The sequence below is a fragment of the Giraffa tippelskirchi genome, chromosome 10, assembly GCF_054371585.1.
Source record: "Giraffa tippelskirchi isolate mGirTip1 chromosome 10, T2T-mGirTip1v1.2.pri, whole genome shotgun sequence".
NCBI classification, from domain to species: domain Eukaryota; kingdom Metazoa; phylum Chordata; class Mammalia; order Artiodactyla; family Giraffidae; genus Giraffa; species Giraffa tippelskirchi.
In genome coordinates, this window is record NC_137284.1 from 95624893 (window position 1) to 95644155 (window position 19263).

At 40.8% G+C, this 19263-nt stretch overlaps 1 protein-coding gene and 1 long non-coding RNA gene across 4 annotated transcripts in view; one reads left to right on the forward strand and one right to left on the reverse strand.

Annotated features, from left to right (window-relative positions):
* Positions 1-1011, reverse strand: part of PNPLA8 (patatin like domain 8, phospholipase A2) — a 45192-nt gene extending 44181 nt beyond the window's left edge. The window contains exon 1 of one of the 2 annotated variants that reach the window (XM_081535999.1): positions 829-1011. Coding sequence is in view for 1 of the 2 variants with exons in the window: in XM_081535997.1 (XP_081392123.1) it covers positions 829-881 (53 nt within the window). In the remaining variant the exon portion in view is untranslated. The remainder of the gene's footprint in view (positions 1-828) is intronic. The other variant, XM_081535997.1, reaches the window with a different exon arrangement.
* Positions 153-18212, forward strand: LOC145524194 (uncharacterized). 2 transcript variants are annotated; one of them, XR_014067306.1, is made up of 3 exons: positions 153-590; positions 1010-1132; positions 15554-18212. It is a non-coding gene; the product is annotated as an uncharacterized LOC145524194 (long non-coding RNA). The 2 variants fall into 2 exon arrangements; XR_014067305.1 differs by lacking the exon at positions 1010-1132.
* Positions 18213-19263: the final 1051 nt, after the last annotated feature.

Here is a 19263-nt window from a genome sequence, read left to right on the forward strand (position 1 = left end):
CCCGGGTCTACTCGCCGGCCGGGGAGGAGCTCCTCCGCCTCGCTGAGGTCTCTGCCTGCCCGTCAGCCGCCGCTCCGCCCCCTCCCCCGACATGCGCAATAGAGCACGGCTGAGCGCGGGCGGGAGACGTGCGTGCGTGCACGCGCCTGCTTGCACCAGGAGAGGCGCCGCCTGGCGACCAGCCGTGGGAGTTTCTTTGGCTCCGCGGGCTTGTGTGCAGGGCTCCGTACGCGGTCAACTGAGCTAAGCATCCATCTCCGCGTCCGTTGAGATTTTGTCCGCTCTCCTTCAGGTTCTCAGAACCCGGGCTGGGTACCAGCCGCCTGGAGGATGGTGAGCGGCATGGACCGGGGTCCTAACCACTCTGCTGTCATCATTCCTGAGCTTCGCCACTTGGACTAAAAATCGCTGGAAAGCTCTTTCACAAACGTTATCCTGTTGGAAGTCAGCCACGCTCTTCTTTCCAAAAGGTCCCGCACTTAACACATTCGTTTTTCAATCCTAACATTTTATGCCTACCAAGTCTGCAAATAGCCTATACAACCCATAAGGCAAATACAGCCCGTGGCCTGTTTCTGTACGTCTGCAAAGTAAGAATGGTTTTTTCATTTTCAATAGTTAAAAAAAAAAACTTTTGGGACATTGACATGTGACATGTGACATTGACACAAAATTCAAATTCAGTGTCCTTTAAAAAAAAAGGTATTTTTTAGAGCATAGCCTTTATGTGTCAAGAAGCTTTACCGCTAAAACAGAGAATTTGGATAGTTGCTGTAGCTTCCTTTAAATAAGTTGAGGTTAGAAAACAGAAAAGTAGTCGTTACTAACCTCAAAATGTTACCATGACAGATGGTAACAGATCTTTTCTCTAGACTTGTCATGTCTCACACGGGTGAGTGTTACTGCTTTAGTCCATATAAGATGATTGTGAAGTGTTTAAGGAAGTAATTGTATGAGCTGTCACATAGTGGGTGTTAGACTTACACCTTGTTTTTTCTTTTTAATTAAGAGGAGGAAGACAGCTTGCCAGGCTCTTGGGGCAGAAATGGCTGGATTGTGTACATCATAATGCCTGATAAACCCCTGCAGTGCGTGATCTAGACAGGTTATTCAGCCATACTACAGTTAAAAGGTACACGCACAAGCTAAACTTGAGAGGCTTATGGAAGTAACCTTAGTTGCAGAGAGACGTTCCTCCCTGTTCTTAAAAAAATTATACTTGTTAAAACAATAAAGACTTTACTTAGGACTTTTGCCATAGGTATCAAGACTTCTGCAATTGGGGAGACAGATTGGGCTGAGTTACAAATACAACAAAGACAGTTGGAGATGTGTAGCCAAGGAGCAGAGGGGCAGGAGCCAGTGGATGGAAAATTACTAAGAGGGGACGCCAAGGGTAGGGGTGATTCTTGCTAAAGCATTTTAACAAGATTCTTGCTAAAGACTGACCAGTGTAACTAGATATCAAGGATGGGAGATTTTCTCTAAACTGACTCAGCAGGATTCTTGATAAAATTGGACTTGGAAGACCAAAGACAGGACTGGGTGGGAAGCCTTGACGGAAGAGGGCTCAGAGAAATCAAATTAAAGTTTGATAAATGAGAAAGTCTTTGTCACCATCCAATCATCTATCCCCCTCTCTTGTTTTCCTCCACTTCCTAATTTAGTCAGACTTTATCAAATATCTAAATTTTCCTCCCTTGCCAGAATTTTTAAAAAACTCTTGAATCCTTCTCCTTTGTTCTTTCTTCCCCACTGTTGTCCACCTCCATACCTTTAATCCCCATAACTTTAACCATCCTGAAGTCTAAGGATCTTAGTGCAGGATCTCTCAAGTCTTTCCATTGCTCTACATCTTGGCCTCCATTGCTTTAGTTTAAGCTTTCATCCTCAATCTTGCTAAACTGGTTTTCCAGCCTGTAACTGACCTCCAAACCAGAGTTATTCTCTTCTGGGCAGCCAAGGTAATTTTTCTAAAATGCAAGTCCAGTCACATGATTTCACTGATTAAAAACTTTATGCTTCATCTTCATGGAATTAGGAGAGGACAATGGCAACACGCTCCAGTACTCTTGCCTGGAAAATCCCGTGGACGGAGGAGCCTGGTAGGCAACAGTCCATGGGGTCGCTAAGAGTCGGACACGACTGAGCGACTTCACTTTCACTTTTCCTTTCATGCATCGGAGAAGGAAATGGCAACCCACTCCAGTGTTCTTGCCTGGAGAATCCCAGGGACTGTGGAGCCTGGCGAGCTGCCGTCTATGGGGTTGCACAGAGTCGGGCATGACTGAAGCGACTTATTCCATGCAGCAGCAGCAGCATGGAATCAAGTCTTCAAGCCTAATGAGCTTCCAACCTTAATTTCACTACTTTGCCCTTGTTCTTTACCCTCTGGCCATACTTTGTTGTTCAGTTGCCCAGTCGTGTCTGACTCTTTGTGACTACAAAGACTGGCAATAATTCAGTTCAGTTCAGTTCAGTTCAGTCGCTCAGTCGTGTCCGACTCTTTGCGACCCCATGAACCGCAGCACGCCAGGCCTCCCTGTCTATCACCAACTCCCGGAGTCTACCCAAACCCATGTCCATCGAGTCAGTGATGCCATCCAGCCATCTCATCCTCTGTCGTCCACTTCTCCTCCTGCCCTCAATCTTTCCCAGCATCAGGGTCTTTTCAAATGAGTCAGCTCTTCACATCAGGTGGCCAAAGTACTGGAGTTTCAGCCTCAACATCAGTCCTTCCAACGAACACCCAGGACTGATCTCCTTTAGGATGGACTGGTTGGATCTCCTTGCAGTCCAAGGGACTCCCAAGAGTCGTCTCCAACACTACAGTTCAAAAGCATCAATTTCTTTGGCGCTCAGCTTTCTTTATAGTCCAACTCTCACATCCATACATGACCACTGGAAAAACCATAGCCTTGACTAGACAGACTTTTGTTGGCAAAGTAATGTCTCTGCTTTTAAATATGCTATCTAGGTTGGCCATAACCCTCCTTCCAAGGAGTAAGTGTCTTTTAATTTCATGGCTGCAATCACCATCAGCAGTGATTTTGGCCATAATTATGGTTCCTCAAATACCTTGTGCTTTTTCATGCTTCAGTACCTTTGCTCATACCTCCTTCAAAACTAGAAAAGCTTACAAAACTAAACATACTCCTATTATACAATCCAGCAATTGTTATTCTTGGTATTTACCTGAAGGAGTTGGCAACCTGTGTGAACACAAAAACTTGCATGTAGATGTTTATAGCAGCTTTATTCATAATTGCCAAAACTTGGAAGTAACCAAGATAAACTGCAGTTAGTGAATAGATAAGTAAACTTTGGTATATCAGATAATGGAATATTATTCAGAGCTAAAAGCAAACTTTCAGCTATGAAAAGATATGGGGAAATCTTAAATGCTTATACTGATCTACACAGGCCATATATCGTATGATTCCAACCATATGAAATTCTGAAAAGGCAAATTATAGAGCTAGTAAAAACAAACAAAAAATCAGCAGTTACTAAGGATTGGGATGGGGGCAGGGTGTGAATTAGGCAGAACACAGAGGATGTTCAAGGCAGTGAAAACACTCTGTGATATTTGATAATGGATACCTGTCATTAAACATTTACTCAAACTCATAGAATATACATTACCAAAAGTAAACCCTAAGATAAACTATGGACTTTGGGTTATTATGATGTGCCAGTGTACATTCATTGATTGAAACATATATGTACCACTCTGGTGGGGATGGCTTTCCAGATGACTCAGATGGTAAAGAATCTGCCTGCAATGGGGGAGAGCCGGCTTTGGTCCCTGGGTGAGGAAGACCCCTTGGAGAAGGGAATGGCTACCCACTCCAGTATTCTTGCCTGGAGAAACACATGGACAGAGGAGTCTGGTGGGCTACATCCATGGGGTTACAAAGAGTCGGATTTGACTGAGTGATATCACAATCTGTAATGTATGTGTGAAGGCAGAGGTATATGAAAAATAGCTATACCTTCCTCTCAGTTTTGCTGTGGACCTGAAACTGCTCTAAAAAAAGTGTAATTGAAAAGAAAAAAAAACCAGCAACAATTATTCATTGAGTAAAACATGCCTTCCACGTGTGCTTGCTTCTCCACTTTCCCTGCCTGCACGGGATTTTTATTTATTTGTTTATATGCCTGTGAGTTTCCTATAGGCGCGGAGTATAACATAACTATACATGTATCCTTTGGGTCTAGCATACTACCCAGCAAAGTGTAGATTCTCTAAAATTTTGTATTATTGAATTGATTTTTAACTTCATTCAGATTACCAGTTAATAAGTTACAAACGGAAATTAAAACCCATTCATGATTCTTTTGATGTTAGAAAAAAATTTAAGAGAAAAGAGAAGTCCTTCAGGAAAAGATCACACTTGCAATAATGTTAAATACAGTAATTGTTCTACCCTATATCCTTTGGCTACTAGATAAAATAGATATCCACATTGCTGCTGTATCATTTATTTGTTCTCATTTGATATACAAGGTTTACCAGTGATGTATTATAGATCTTTCTTTCTCTAAATCAATAGTCAACCTCTCCTTCTATTGATTATTAAAGTTTGGCTTATAAGAACTCTTCGAAGAACATTTAGCCTCTTTATTGTTCAAACAAAACTCAATGCTGTAGCCAAAATAAATTAAGCAATATTGCTGTAAGATATTTCTCCAAATCATCCAAGTGAAGGATATGCCAGAAAATAATCCTAGAAGAATATATCCTGTGGTAGGCAGAATAATGGCCTAATCCCTTGAACTTCTGAATATGTTACATTATAATACATGGCAACAGGCACTTTGCAGATGTGATTAAGGGCACAGATTTTAAAAAAGGGAAATTATCCCAAATTATCCAGGAGGTCTCAATCTAATTATAAGAGCTTTTTCTCGTGCTGGAAGCAGTAGAGATGTGGTAGAAGACAGAGAGACTCTCAGGTGGTAGGGGTGGTTCAAACTGCTGCACAACTGCACTGACCTCACACGCTAGCAAAGTAATGCTCCAAGGTCTCCAAGCTATGCTTCAATAGTACATGAACCGAAAACTTCCAGATGTTCAGGCTGGATTTAGGAAAGGCAGAGGAACCAGAGATCAAATTGCCAACATCCGATGGATCATAGAAAAAGCAACAGAGTTCCAGAAAAACATCTACTTCTGCTTTATTGACTACACCACGGCTTTTGACTGTGTGGATCACAACAAAGTGTGGAAAATGGGAATACCAGCCCACCTTGCCCGACTCCTGAGAAATCTGTATGCAGGTCAAGAAGCAACAGTTAGAACTGGACATGGAACAACAGACTAGTTCCAAATTGGGAAAAGAGTATGTCAAGGCTGTATATTATCACCCTGCTTATTTAACTTATATGCAGAGTACATCATGAAAAATGCAGGCTGGATGAAGCACAAGCTGGAATCAACATTGCTGGGAGATATATCAATAACCTCAGATATGCAGATGACACCACCCTTATGGCAGAAAACGAAGAAGAACTGAAGAGCCTCTTGATGAAAGTGAAAGAGGAGAGTGAAAAAGTTGGCTTATAACTCAACATTCAGAAAACCAGATCATGGCATCTAGTCCCATCACTTCATGGCAAATAGATGGGGAAACAATGGAAACAGTGAGAGACTATTTTGGGGGGGCTCCAAAATCACTGCACATGGTAACTGCAGCCATGAAATTAAAAGACGCTTGCTCCTTGGAAGAAAAGCTATGACCAACCTAGACAGCATATTAAGAAGCAGAGACATTACTTTGCCAACAAAGGTCCATCTAGTCAAAGCTATGGTTTTTCCAGTAGTCATGTATGGATGTGAGGGTTGGACTATAAAGAAAGCTGAGCACAGAAGAATTGATGCTTTTGAATTGTGGTATTGGAGAAGACTCTTGAGAGTCCCTTGGACTCCAAGGACATCCAACCAGTCCATCCTAAAGGAAATCAGTCCTGAGTATTCATTGGAAGGACTGATGCTGAAGCTGAAACTCCAGTACTTTGGCCACCTGATGGGAAGAACTGACTCATTGGAAAAGACCCTGATGCTGGGAAAGATTGAAGGTGGGAGGAGAAGGGGACAACAGAGGATGAGATGGTTGGATGGCATCAGCAACTCAATGGACATGAGTTTGAGTAAGCTCCAGTAGTTGGTGATGGACAAGGAAACCTGGGTGCTGCAGTCCATAGGGTTGCAAAGAGTCGGACACGACTGAGTGACTAAACGGAACTGAACTTTTTAGTATAAATATGTCCCATAAAATGTCTTTAAACTGTGCAAAGGTAATTGTATTAATTTTCTTTTGCTGCTGAAACAAAATATCACAGTCAATGACTTAAATCAAATTTATCATGTCACAATTCTGTAAGTCAGAAGTCCAGGCAGGGTCAACTGGGTCCTCTGCTCCAGATCTCCTGAGATCAAAATCAAGGCGTCAGCTGGCCTAGTCTGATCTCTGATGGCTCTGTCAGAGAACATTCTTTAAAAGTTATTTAGGTTGTAGACATAATTCTGTTTTTACAGCTATAGGGCTGAGACTTTGATTCCTTTGCTGGCTGTCAGCCAGGAGCAGCTCTTCACTCCTAACACCAGCTGTGTTCCTTGTCAAATTGTCACTCCTCCTCCTCACCAACCTTCAGTTCAGTTCAGTTCAGTCGCTCAATCGTGTCCGATTCTTTTGTGACTCCATGGACTTCCTTGTCCATCACCAACTCCCAGAGCTTGCTCAAACTCTGGGAGTGATGCCATCCAACCATCTCTTCCTCTGTTGTCCCCTTCTCCTCCTGCCTTCAATCTTTCACGTACTGTTGAAGCCTGACTAGGAGAATTTTGAGCATTACTTTGCTAGCGTGTGAGATGAGTGCAATTGTGCGGTAGTTTTGAGCATTCTTTGGCATTTCCTTTCCTTGAGATTGGAATGAAAACTGACCTTTCGCAGTCCTGTGGTCACTGCTGAGTTTTCCAAATTTGCTGGCATATTGAGTGCAGCACTTTCACAGCATCATCTTCTAGGTTTGACATAGCTCAGCTGGAATTCCATCACCTCCACTAGCTTTGTTTGTAGTGAAGCTTCCTAAGGCCCACTTGACTTCCCATTCCAGGATTTCTGGCTCTAGGTGAGTGATCACACTATCGTGATTAACTCGGTCATGAAGATCTTTTTTGTACAGTTCTTCTGTGTATTCTTGCCACCTCTTAATATTTTCTGCTTCTGTTAGGTCCACACCATTTCTGTCCTTTATTGTGCCCATCTTTGCATGAAATGTTCCCTTGGTATCTCTAATTTTCTTGAAGAGATCTCTAGTCTTTCCCATCCTATTGTTTTCCTCTATTTCTTTGCATTGATCACTGAGGAAGGCTTTCTTATCTCTCCTTGCTATTCTTTGGAACTCTCCATCCAAATAGGTATATCTTTCCTTTTCCCCTCTGCCTTTTGCTTCTTTTCTTTTCACAGCTATATGTAAGGCCTCCTCAGACAGCATTTTTCCTTTTTGCCTTTCTTTTTCTTAGGGAGGATCTTGATCACTGCCTCCTATACAATGTCACGAACCTTCATCCATAGTTCTTCAGGCACTCTATCAGATCGAATCCCTTGACTCTAATTGTCACTTCCATTGTATAATCATAAGGGATCTGAGTTAGGTCATACCTGAATGGTCTAGTGGTTTTCTCTACTTTCTGCAATTTAAGTCTGATTTTGGCAATAAGGAGTTCATGATCTGAGCCACAGTCAGCTCCTGGTCTTGTTTTTGCTGACTGTATAGAGCTTCTCCATCTTTGGCTGCAAAGAATATAATCGATCTGATTTTGGTGTTGACCATCTGGTGATGTCCATGTGTAGAGTCTTCTCTTGTGTTGTTGGAAGAGGGTGTTTCCTGTGACCAGTGCATTCGCTTGACAAAACTCTATTAGCCTTTGCCCTGCTTCATTCTGTACTCCAAGGCCAAATCTGCCTGTTACTCCAGTTATTTCTTGACTTCTTACTTTTGCATCCAGTCCCCTATAATGAAACAGACATCTCTTTCGGGTATTAGTTCTAGAAGGGCTTGTAGGTCTTCATACAACCGTTCAACTTCAGCTTCTTCAGCATTACTGGTCGGGGCATAGACTTGAAGTATTAGAATGGTTTGTCTTGGAAATGAACAAAGATCATTCTGTTGTTTTTGAGATTGCATTCAAGTATTGCATTTCAGACTCTTTTGTTGACTGTGATAGCTACTCCATTTCTTCTAAGGGATTCTTGCACACAGTTATAGATATAATGGTCACCTGAGTTAAATTCATCCTTTCCAGTACATTTTAGTTCGCTGATTCGTAAAATGCTGATGTTCCCTCTTGCCATCTCATTTTGCCTTGATTCATGGATCTAACATTCCAGGTTTTTATGCAATATTGCTCTTTATAGCATTGGGTTTTACTTTTATCACCAGACACATCCACAGCTGGACATTCTTTCCACTTTGGCTCAGGCTCTTCATTCCTTCTGGAGCTATTTCTTCTCTCTTCTCCAGTAGAATATTGGGCACCTAACAACCTGGGGAGTTCATCTTTCAGTGTCATGTCTTTTTGCCTTTTCATACTTTTCATGGGGTTCTCAAGGCAAGAATACTGAAGTGGTTTACCATTCTCTTCTCCAGTGGATCACGTTTTGTCAGAACTCTCCATCATGACCCATCCATCTAGGGTGGCCCTACATGGCATGGCTCATAGTTTCACTGAGTTAAACAAGGCTGTGGTCCATGTGACCAGATTGGTTAGTGTTCTGTGATTGTGGTTTTCATTTTGTCTGCGCTCTGATGAATAAGGATAAGAGGCTTATGGAAGTTAGTTGTTGTTTATCTGAAACTTACATTTAACAGGGAATCTTGTGTTTTATTTGGCTAACTTAATTAGGAAGAATTGATGAGAAGCCATTGATAATTATTTCCAAATGAAAGGATGTGTAAAATGTAGAATAGGTAAAGAAAAACATTTAGTATAAGAAGAATGACAGAACACATAAATGAAAATAATGGCTGTACACAGCTTTTCCTGAGAATGGGGTAAAAGCCAAAAGTTTAGATGTTGGGTTGGGAGACAAAGCTGAAAATTTTACAAAGAGCTAAATCACAAATAGCCTTGGATGGCTGACCTAGAAATCACTCTTTTCAATGATGATTTACAGTGGGTTATAATTTTGGTGAAATAGATATTATAACTTTTTGTTCCATTTTTTAATTCGTTACAAATGAATGTGGCTATAGTAGTGGCAGAAGCTATTAATGAGCTAATTTAAATTAAATAAATGAATAAACAATCAAAAATACTTGAACACCTTGAGAAGAGGAAAAAATCTGTTTAAAAGAAATAGGAAGTTAGTTCTCTCTGGGAAAATTAGTTAATACTTAGATATGTGAGTCATAGACAAAGGCAAAGCAAGCCTGCATGCAGTTGAAATATTCAGAAACTATGATGTACTTACAAATCCCCAAAGAGCAGGAAGTGAAACTATTCAAGGGAATCACACTGTGTGAGTCAAGAGAGAATCTTAGCACATCAAGAAAGCACAAATGGAAAAGCTTTCCATTTCCCCCAGCCAAACACGTACAAATGTCAGAAATTTGGCAGCATGGTGGAAGGAGAGGTGCCCTGCTAGCTAATGTGCCAGGTACTATAACTCAAATGAATGGTTTTGAGTTAATTATACTGTACGGAGGAGAATTTCCTAAACTGAAGTAAAATAGTCCACCAAATGTTGTGTGGGCAATGGGAAGAGATGGGGAGCATGCTACCCCAATAACATCCATAATACTACCTGCTGGAAACCATCTGACGATATTGGTGTTACCTTCCTCCTCTTCCTTTGACATTACTGAAGTAATTTTAACTTTAAAATGTATTTGCTATTCAAATAGAAAGAGTAATTAAAACCTGACTCCAACCTCCTTGGAGAATATTATTTCAAATAGTTTCAAACTTCTTAAGCAATTTTGAAAGCTGCAAAAGGCACATTTTACACTATTTTCTGTGTTTTAAAAAAAATGGCTTGTCAACATATAGATGGCCAATAGGTACTGTGAAAAGATGCTCAACATCACTAATTATTAGAGAAAGGCAAATCAAAGCTACAATGACCTCACACTGGTCAGAAAGTCATCATTACAAAAATATACAAGTAACAAATGCTGGAGAGGGTGTGGTAAAAAGAAAACTCTCCTACACTGTTGGTGGGAATGGAACTTGGTGCAGCCACTGCAAAGAACAGTATGGAAGTTCCTCAAAAAAACTAAAAATAGAGTTGCCATGTGATCCAGCAATCCCACTCCTGGGCATATATCTAGACAAAACTCTAATTCAAAAAGATACATGCACCCCTATGTTCATAGTAGCACTATTACAATACTCAAATATGGAAACAAATGTCCATCAACAGATGAATAGATAAAGAAGAGGTGGTATGTATATACAATGGAATACTATTCAGCCATAAAAAAGAACAAAAATAATATCATTTGCAGCAACATGTTTAGACCTAGAGATTATTATACTAAGTGAAGTTAGTCAGAAAGAGAAAGACAAATATTATTTTTAATCACTTATATGTGAAATCTAAAATATGGCACAAATGAGCCTATTTATGAAACAGAAACAAATTGACAGACATGGAGAACAGACTTGTGGCTGCCAATGTAGGGGAGGGATGGATTGGGGGTTTGGGATTATCAGATACAAACTATTATATATAGAATGGATAAAGAAGATCCTACTGGATAGCACAGGGAGCTATATTCAATATCCTATGATAAAGCATATTGGAAAAGACTATGAAAAAGAATGTATATATATATATATGTGTGTGTATATATATATCTGAATCACTTTGCTGTACAGCAGAAATTAACACAATATTGTAAATCAACTATACCTCAAAGGGAAAAAAAAAACAGCTTCTCTAAACAACAAAAGAAATGACTAGCAGCGCTATATAGGTGTGATTATATACTCTATATTATAAAGTCATTATATTCATAGTTTTTTTAAACTTACACCCAAATTTCTTGCCTTTGCTTTATGCCCAGAATAAAATTGATATATATATATTCCATATAATGGATCTTAAATCTAAAGAACTCAAGATATTTTGACTAGTTGATTTAGTTAGCTTTATAATACTTACATAGATGTCTTAAAATTTCTTTTTAAGCATAATAATTAAAAAATAATATTTATTACTGATAAATGAATGAAGACAGAATTATTTCTCAGAGGTCCAATAAATTAGAACTCCTTGGTATAGTTCTAATGTTTGATTAAAAAACAAAGTTTAGGGGAGACCGGGATTCTTCATAAACTCAACCAGTTCCTACTAATTCCCAAATTATTTGTACAGCTGGATGTAAAGCCTCATTGCCTCTACACATCTCTTCCAACTGACAGTAATGTGCTACACAAGATCAGCAAATTGTTTCAGAGTGGGCTTTCCATGGATGCAATATTCTGTCTTCAAACATGTGTATTTAAGAAAGCAGTTTTATAGCTTCAGGTATGATCAGACTTTTAGAAAATGAATTAACTTTAATTAGATTCATGAGTTTTTTTTTCTCCCCCATGCAGTACATTTTAATTAGATTTGTTCTTTAATGGCTCTATCTGTGTATATAGACTGGGCAGCATAGCCACTCATTGATAAAACATTTCACAGCATAGAAAGTCAGAAGAATTCTTTATTACATGTGCTCTCTCTCCCTGTCCCAGATTTGAGATGTAATTGAGTACTACCTTGTGTAAGTTTAAGTTGTGAAACATGTTGATTGGATACACTTACATATAGCAAAATGATTACCAAAACCACAGTGTTAGCTAACACCTCCATCACCTCACTGAATTATCATTCCTTTTTAATGATGAGGACATTTAAGATACAATCTCTTAGCAATGCTCAAGTATAGGATGCAGTATTATTAACTATAATCCCCATGTGGAATACTATATCCCCAGAACTTCATCTGGAGGTTTGTACTCTTTGACAAATTTCCACATCCTACCCCACCCACTTCCCAGTAACCAACATTCTCCTCTTTGATTCAAAAGAATGCCAATATATTTTTTTTACATTAGAAGATATGTGGCTGTTTTGGATACATGATATCTCAAATATCCTCTTTTAGATTAAAAATCGAAGTACCAGAGGCACAAGAAAAAAAACAAAGTACCTGGCAAATATCGGTTGGCATAGCAAAATGATGGAAAGAAGTGATTACAGAAAACTTGGAAATAATAATAGCATGCTTTTCTGTAACACAAGAGGTTCCTCTGAGTTTTTCTTTATTTTTATGTAATTCTATGTTTTTTAAGACTTTTTGGGTTAATTTAGTTACAGTTTCTGTGTGTGCTATAATGTCCTCCAGGAGGGGACTTAGATGGTGGCCAAGTGTACCAGGGGAAAACAAAACATACTCACCTGGCCACGAGGAGACAAGGTTGGCAGCTTGAGGAACTTGGCCTGGTTGTATTTACCAGACATGTTAGCTGGGGAAGTAGCACTGTCAGGGGTGGGATGTGCCAGAGCAGGACCCTCACTCTCTCCTCTCTTTTAATGCTGTGTGTTCCACTTACAGCAGGACCGTGAGATCTCAGTGGAGATTGGCTCGCCCCTCAAACCCCCAACCCTGGGGTGTGAAGTAGCTTACCCATCCCGGCAGAACTTCCTACCTTAAATTCCAGTAGATAATGCCACGCCCAGGCATGATGGTGCTTGGTATTCTCAGCAGAATAGCTTCTTCATGCAGAGTGAGACTCAGGGCAAAGGCTGTTTCTGGTGACTTCTATACCTTTATGGTGTTGGATGCCTCAGCAGAAGTCCCCACTATGGCATACAGGGTAATAGGCCCTAGTGTTTGATCACTCAGATGTAAAATAAGCCTGGGACAGTACTTCAGTTCACCTAGCCAAAGTGGTTTTACCTGTTAGTAATTTAATCTGTTGCTTTAATAGTCTATTCTTTCTTTTTATCAACCAGATTATAGGGGAGATAGAACCTCCATTTAATGTCATGGTCTTTTGATCAATCACGACCTTTGAAATGTGACCACTAATCACTGTCGATTTTATTCAGGTATCCACACAAGCTACTCAGCTTGTCTAATCCAGTAATGGAGGCACCCTTTTTTGCACAATGACAGGAGAAAGCTTTAGTTAAACCAGACAAGGTGTCCACACAAACCAAGGCACATTTAGAACCCTTACTTATAGGGAGGAGGCCCAATATAATCAATCTGACAACCTCTTACCAGGTGGGATCTCCAGTGTATGCCCCCAGATTGCTTTGGCAGTTGCCTTGGGCATTGTTTAGAACATCCAGGACATGCTATTGCTGCTTTAACCGAGTCACTGTCTTTCAATAGCAACCCAGCGTCCTTAGCAATATGGTATCTTACCAGGGCACTGTGGTGGTCACTCTTTTTTTGCACTCAATCTGTTGTATTTACTGAAAGATCAGTTCTTTGAGTTCGTACTAGAGCTAGGCATCAGCTTCCTAATTACGGGGGATGTCCATGCTTTATGAGCTGGGACATGGAAGGCAATGAGGACTGCCTGAGGCTCTTGCAGGTGAACCCAAATGTCTTTCCATATATCCTGACCCCACAAGGGCTTATTTATGTCACCTGCCTATTGGTTTTTCATTGTCCAAGCCATAGGGTTAATCTCTTTAGAAGGGCCCAATTGTGAGTTCAAAGGGTTAATGACCAGGGCTTATGAATGACCCCTAGCGAATGCTCTGAGTTCCACCCACTGGCTGCTGCTGTCCTGTTTTTATCCAGATGGTGTCACTGTTGGACCGAGTGGCTACTGCAGACCAAGTGGATGCATTGTCTCCTTCAGATCCATTTGTATATCAGGCATCAGTGGGGATTTTCTTTCTTCTCTCTCTACAGGGTGCAGGGGCCACCACAGGAATAGGGGTGGGACATTTGGAAGATCTACTTAATCTACTTGCCCATCTCAGGGAAGGCAAGTGGACTGCACATTACAAGGAGAGGGGAGGGAAGTAGGGAGGAGCCTTCAATTGCCTGGGTCCTGCTCATGAGTCAGCCAGTGATCATATTCTCTTGGTTACTGCCTTCAATAGTTTATATTGTCTTGATATCAAGATCATGTTTCATTTCTTTATTTTAATATTGGGAAAGGAAATACAAAATTGGAAAGCTGGCAAAAGCTGCCAGTGGAAATACAAAATTGGGAGAAGGAATACAAAAATAAACTAAAATATTCTTTTGTTGTTCAGTTGCTCAGTCGTTTCTGACTCTTTGTGACCCCATGGACTAAAACACACCAGGCTTCCCTGTCCTTCACCATCTCCCGGAACTTGCTCAACTTCATGTCCATTGAGTCGGTGATGCCATTCTTACCACATGTATTTATTCTCTTGAAATAGCTTTAAAGCACAAACTAGATGATAAAATTGGGGCTTCCCAGGTGGTGCTAGTGGTAAAGAACCCAATGCTGGAGACGTAAGAAATGCGGGCTTAATCCCTGGGTAGGGAAGATCCCCTGGAGGAGGGCATGGCAATCCACTCAGTATTCTTGCTTGGAGAATCCCATGAACAGAGGAGCCTGTTGGGCTACAATCCATAGGGTCACATAGGATCAGACATGACTGAAGCAATTTAGCATGAACACACGCAGATGATAAAATTAATGAATCATTGCTGGAATCAAGCAAGAAGTCTACAGGTTTCTAAGTTGCCTGACTCTCAGAAATTATTAAACATTCATGTTTTCATGGGCATGCAGAAAAACATGACTTCATATTATTTCAAAAACAGAACCCAGACTACCTTCTTACAACACTTGTGAAGAAATGTTTCTTCACTTTCCCATGAAGAAGGAAGTATGTTAGTGTTTTAATATCTGAGATGTTTGATTAATATGGAATAAAAAGGAGGTTGGAAGATGGAATCTTTGGTTTTGAAATGGAAAGTGAGAAAACTTCCATGTTAAGAGGTGCAACTAAAAGTATCTCAACACAAAGGTTGAGATGACCCTAAGAGAAGACTCGCAGGACACTGTACAGGAGGATGTGTCCTGGGAATGTATGTTGTGTCCTAGAGTAGGATAAATGGAAGAAGGATTGGCAGTGCTCTAAGTTACATGCAAAAGTTTAGCTTCTTAACCTGAACTTGACAGCCTTCATTTAATAGTGGACAGACCATAAGGGGTTCATGCAGTAAATTGTGGACCTGTTCTCAGCACTCAGAATCCTTTAATCGTGTTCCTGAGATGACAGATAAAGACGCTGCTAATTGCCTCCTGAAAAGATCTACCCAATCCCTCCTGTGCACTGTACCACAACACTTTCAGTAGTGGGAGACAAGAAAGGGAGCCCTCTTCCCAGCCACAGAATGTAAACCATGGAGGTCTTAAGATTGGATGAGGAGTCAACAAATAACCCCTCTGGCCAACAAGGTGTAAAGACAGGTCTGCTAGAGGGCTTCCAGAATGTCTTCTTTCCTGATAAAAAGAGTCACCACGGTTTTTTGTCTGCCTCCCCACAAGGTTGTGTGAGGACAAGTGCAACAACAGCCGCCATTTTGTATCTGTGAGAGGAAAGCCATGAGACACACGGGAAACCAGCCCAGAGTTCCGCCAGCCCTGAGTGCTCAAGAGAAACCTCCCCTGGAGCCATCCATCCTGGAACTCTTGTAATGTGAGAGAAGAGCTTTCTCATCTTATTCAAGACATTCATATCAATATTGTTACTTGAAGGCAGAAATCACTAGGCTATAAATCACACAGTGAGGCTAATTTAGATTTGGTGTATTCCCACTCTGATCTGCCTTTAAGCTCCACCTCTAGGGTCATATCTCTCAGACTATAATCAATGCAGGAGATAGGGCAGGATGTTTTGCCAGTGGGTATACAGTGAGCCTGGCTACTGAGTTAGACATTTTCTACTCACCAGTCTGTTTCATGCTCCATAAAGCTGTGACTCTGTCTCAGTGTCTCCTCTGCAACTTCAGTTTCCTTTTAGGCATTTGGCCCCAAAGTAAACTTCAGTCCTTCACCTGAAGGATGAAACCCACTCTCACCCTTCTCAGAAGTGGTCCTCTGAAGGACTGCATCAAGATAAATCAGGATGACCTGGCAGTTTATTAAAAGAATGGGTGCCTGGCCCCCCCACAGGCTCTCAGGAAGTGCTGTGCTAACAAGTTGTCTAGTTAACTCTGATGTAGGTGAAAGCTGAAAACTCTGCCTTATCCTCTGACTGTCCTTTCCCTGGGCTCACGCAAGAAAAGGCACAATACCAGTCTCATTGCCTCTACCTACCCAGATCTGGGTTGCATCCACCTGGATTTCCTTTTGTTTTTTGCCCTTCACACCAGGTTGAGCCTGCCAAAGCCTGTCACTTCCACAGGATATGTCATTGGACTGCCCACCTGCCCCCAGGGGCAAGTCCATTGAGTGGAGTCCATTTCCTTGATCCCATCTTTTCTGGCTCAGTCTTTCTCCCCAGTGCCCACTATTAAGCCAAAATTAGTTAATTATCACATCTGTAAGTTCTTAGTGAGCCAATATCCAAGTGTCTGAAATCCACTAATTATCAGAAACTCAGATTTTTAAAAAAAAATTCCCTAAAAGAAAAATCTGAGCCATAAACTTAGAGAATGATTGGAGCATGAGAGCTAGGTCACCACTGCATGGTTATCTTATGAAATCAAAATGCTTTTGATGTATCTGTCAGCTTTGTATTTTGTTCCTTTAAAAAAAAACTCATAGGACAGGGAAAAAATTCTATGTTGCTTATTTATTTATTTATGTATTTATGTATGTACCTATGTATGTATTTATTTAGAAAAGCCCAAGACTATTTTTTGACCATGCCTCAAGACTTGTGGGATCTTAGTTCCCTGACCAGGGACTGGCCTGGGCCCTTGACAGTGAAAACCCAGAGTCCTAACCACTGGACTGCTAGATAAGTCCTAAGAAAACCCAAAACCTTTAATTTTCAACATGAGCTACATGGTCATGAAGATAGTGCAATATGACCCACTCCAACCCATGGGCCCAAGAAACCCTCCCTTCCCAGGAGCCCAAGAGACTCCTGCTCCCAGAGATGAAAGGGGGGAAAGGTGAGTGAGTGGAGAGCAAGACTGAGGCCCAGGGGTCCTGCCTTCCTGCCAACCCCTTAGAGGCAGTAGTAGAAAGGGCTCTAGAGATGATACCTGAGGCCCTGGGTTTAAATCTCCACTTTGCCCTCACAGAAGCTATGAGTCAAGTGGGTCCAGTCAATATGCTGCCTATTTTAAAAATAAAGAGATTCAAAGACTCTGTCCCTTGCCCAAAGTGATATGGTGCCCATCTGAGTCCAAACTCTAGTGTAAATAAGCAAAAAGCTTTCCTCATTAACAGCCCTGGTTTAGTTTTATATTCCATCAACTATGCTTGTTCTGCCTCCCATGCCTCTACAGTCAATGGGCAATTTTCAAACCTTAGCTTATTTGTTCTCATGGCAATATTTGTTCCTGTTGACCTTTACCTTTCTTGAAATCCTTTTATTCTTTGGATTCCTCAACAACTCTTCTCCTTGGTTCTCCTCTGCCCCATCTCCCCCAGCTTCAAGCACACCTGCTTATCCAACCAATGCTTGGTTGGATATTCTCCACATAAAAGCTGGCAACCTACAATTAGAAAAGAAAGGAGGTGAGATCACAAGGAATAGGAACTATTTAATGTATTGTGTTTTCCTTAGTAAATCTATTCAACAGAACTTTCTGTAATTGTGCATTCGACTTATGACTGAAGAAGTGAATTGTTTTAACTTAATTGAAATGGCCACAGTGTGGAGAATGGACCGTATTGGACAGTATAGTGTAGAGTCTCACAACATAAAGGATGGCGCATGGTGCATGGTCTGTGGGACAAGCAGGTTGTCCATCACCTAGGTACCAGTTAGAAATACAGAATCTCAGGCCCCACTCCAGATCCACTGAAATAGAATTTGCATCTTAACACGATCACCAGGTCATTCATAAGCACAATAACATTTGAGAAACATTGCTTAGAAAGTTTAATTTTGAAGCACTATAGTGATGGACACCTGTTTATATCCCAGTACATCTGTGGCTATTATTATACCTGAAGAACTTTCCTTCTGTGAATTTTTACAAAGTCCTTTTCAATACATTAATTAAATACTTCATTAATTATATCTTGATTGAAGTCTCACTGGATGTCAAAATTCTAAGATAAGTCTTTTATTTCAGAAAACAACTGAGTTTAATCTATTGACCTGAGCTACATCTTCTCTTGAGGGGGTATCATGTGTTAGTAAAACCACTGCTTTCTTTCCTTTGTTCTAAGGAAGTATTTTCTTCCTTTCATAAAGGAGTAGAATATAGAAGAGAAAAAAAAATTAAACTACATTGTTCAGTAATCTCCAAACAGGTAACCAGCTTGACTGTGAAATCAGGTCACTCCCCAAGGTTTATGAGAAGACTCATGCAAAGCGTTTAAAGATCTGAAGCTAAAAAGATTAGAGAAAACGTTTACGTTGAACAAATGTTTTTTCATTTTCTGTTGAATATCTCCATGTTCTGGGATCTCCCAAGGGTTAAAGAGATTCAATTTCCTAAAAAAGAGACAAGACTCTTTGGAATATGGTGAAGCTTCCAGATGTAGTGGCCTGGGAGATGGTCACTTTGGGTGACAGGACAGGTCATAAAGGAGGGTGGGCTGGGAGTCTCAGAGGCAGGGCGTCTGTGTGGCCTCTACTTGGGCTGCCTCAGTTCGTCCTGTAAAATTCAGTATTTGGATTTGTTAGAGCCTCTTTTAGGTCAGTTCTAGCTCTTACACTCATCCTTGAAAACCTGTAAGAATGAAGTTAAAATGATTAATCTCCAAAAGTCACTTTTAGAAAATCATATACATTTATGCATTTATTCAACAAATACTGAACTCATTCTACAAGTATGTGCTGCACACTGATCTGGGCACTGGGAAGTGACAGTGACAGTACCGTTAGGGTCAGTGAAATCCAGCTTAGGAAAGTGGTAAATCAATCAGCAGCTGATAATTCTCAAACCTTGTTTACATGCCTAAGCCATTGACTGAGGCTTTGAAATGCCAGGCAGGGTGCCCTGTTTGATTTAGAGTCCAAAAGTTAAGGACATAGCATATCCTTAGGTATGTTCCAAGCATCATATCTCAGTAGGCCAGAAGGCAGGCAATAGACTCACAATGAACAATTAAGCATTTAAAACACCTTT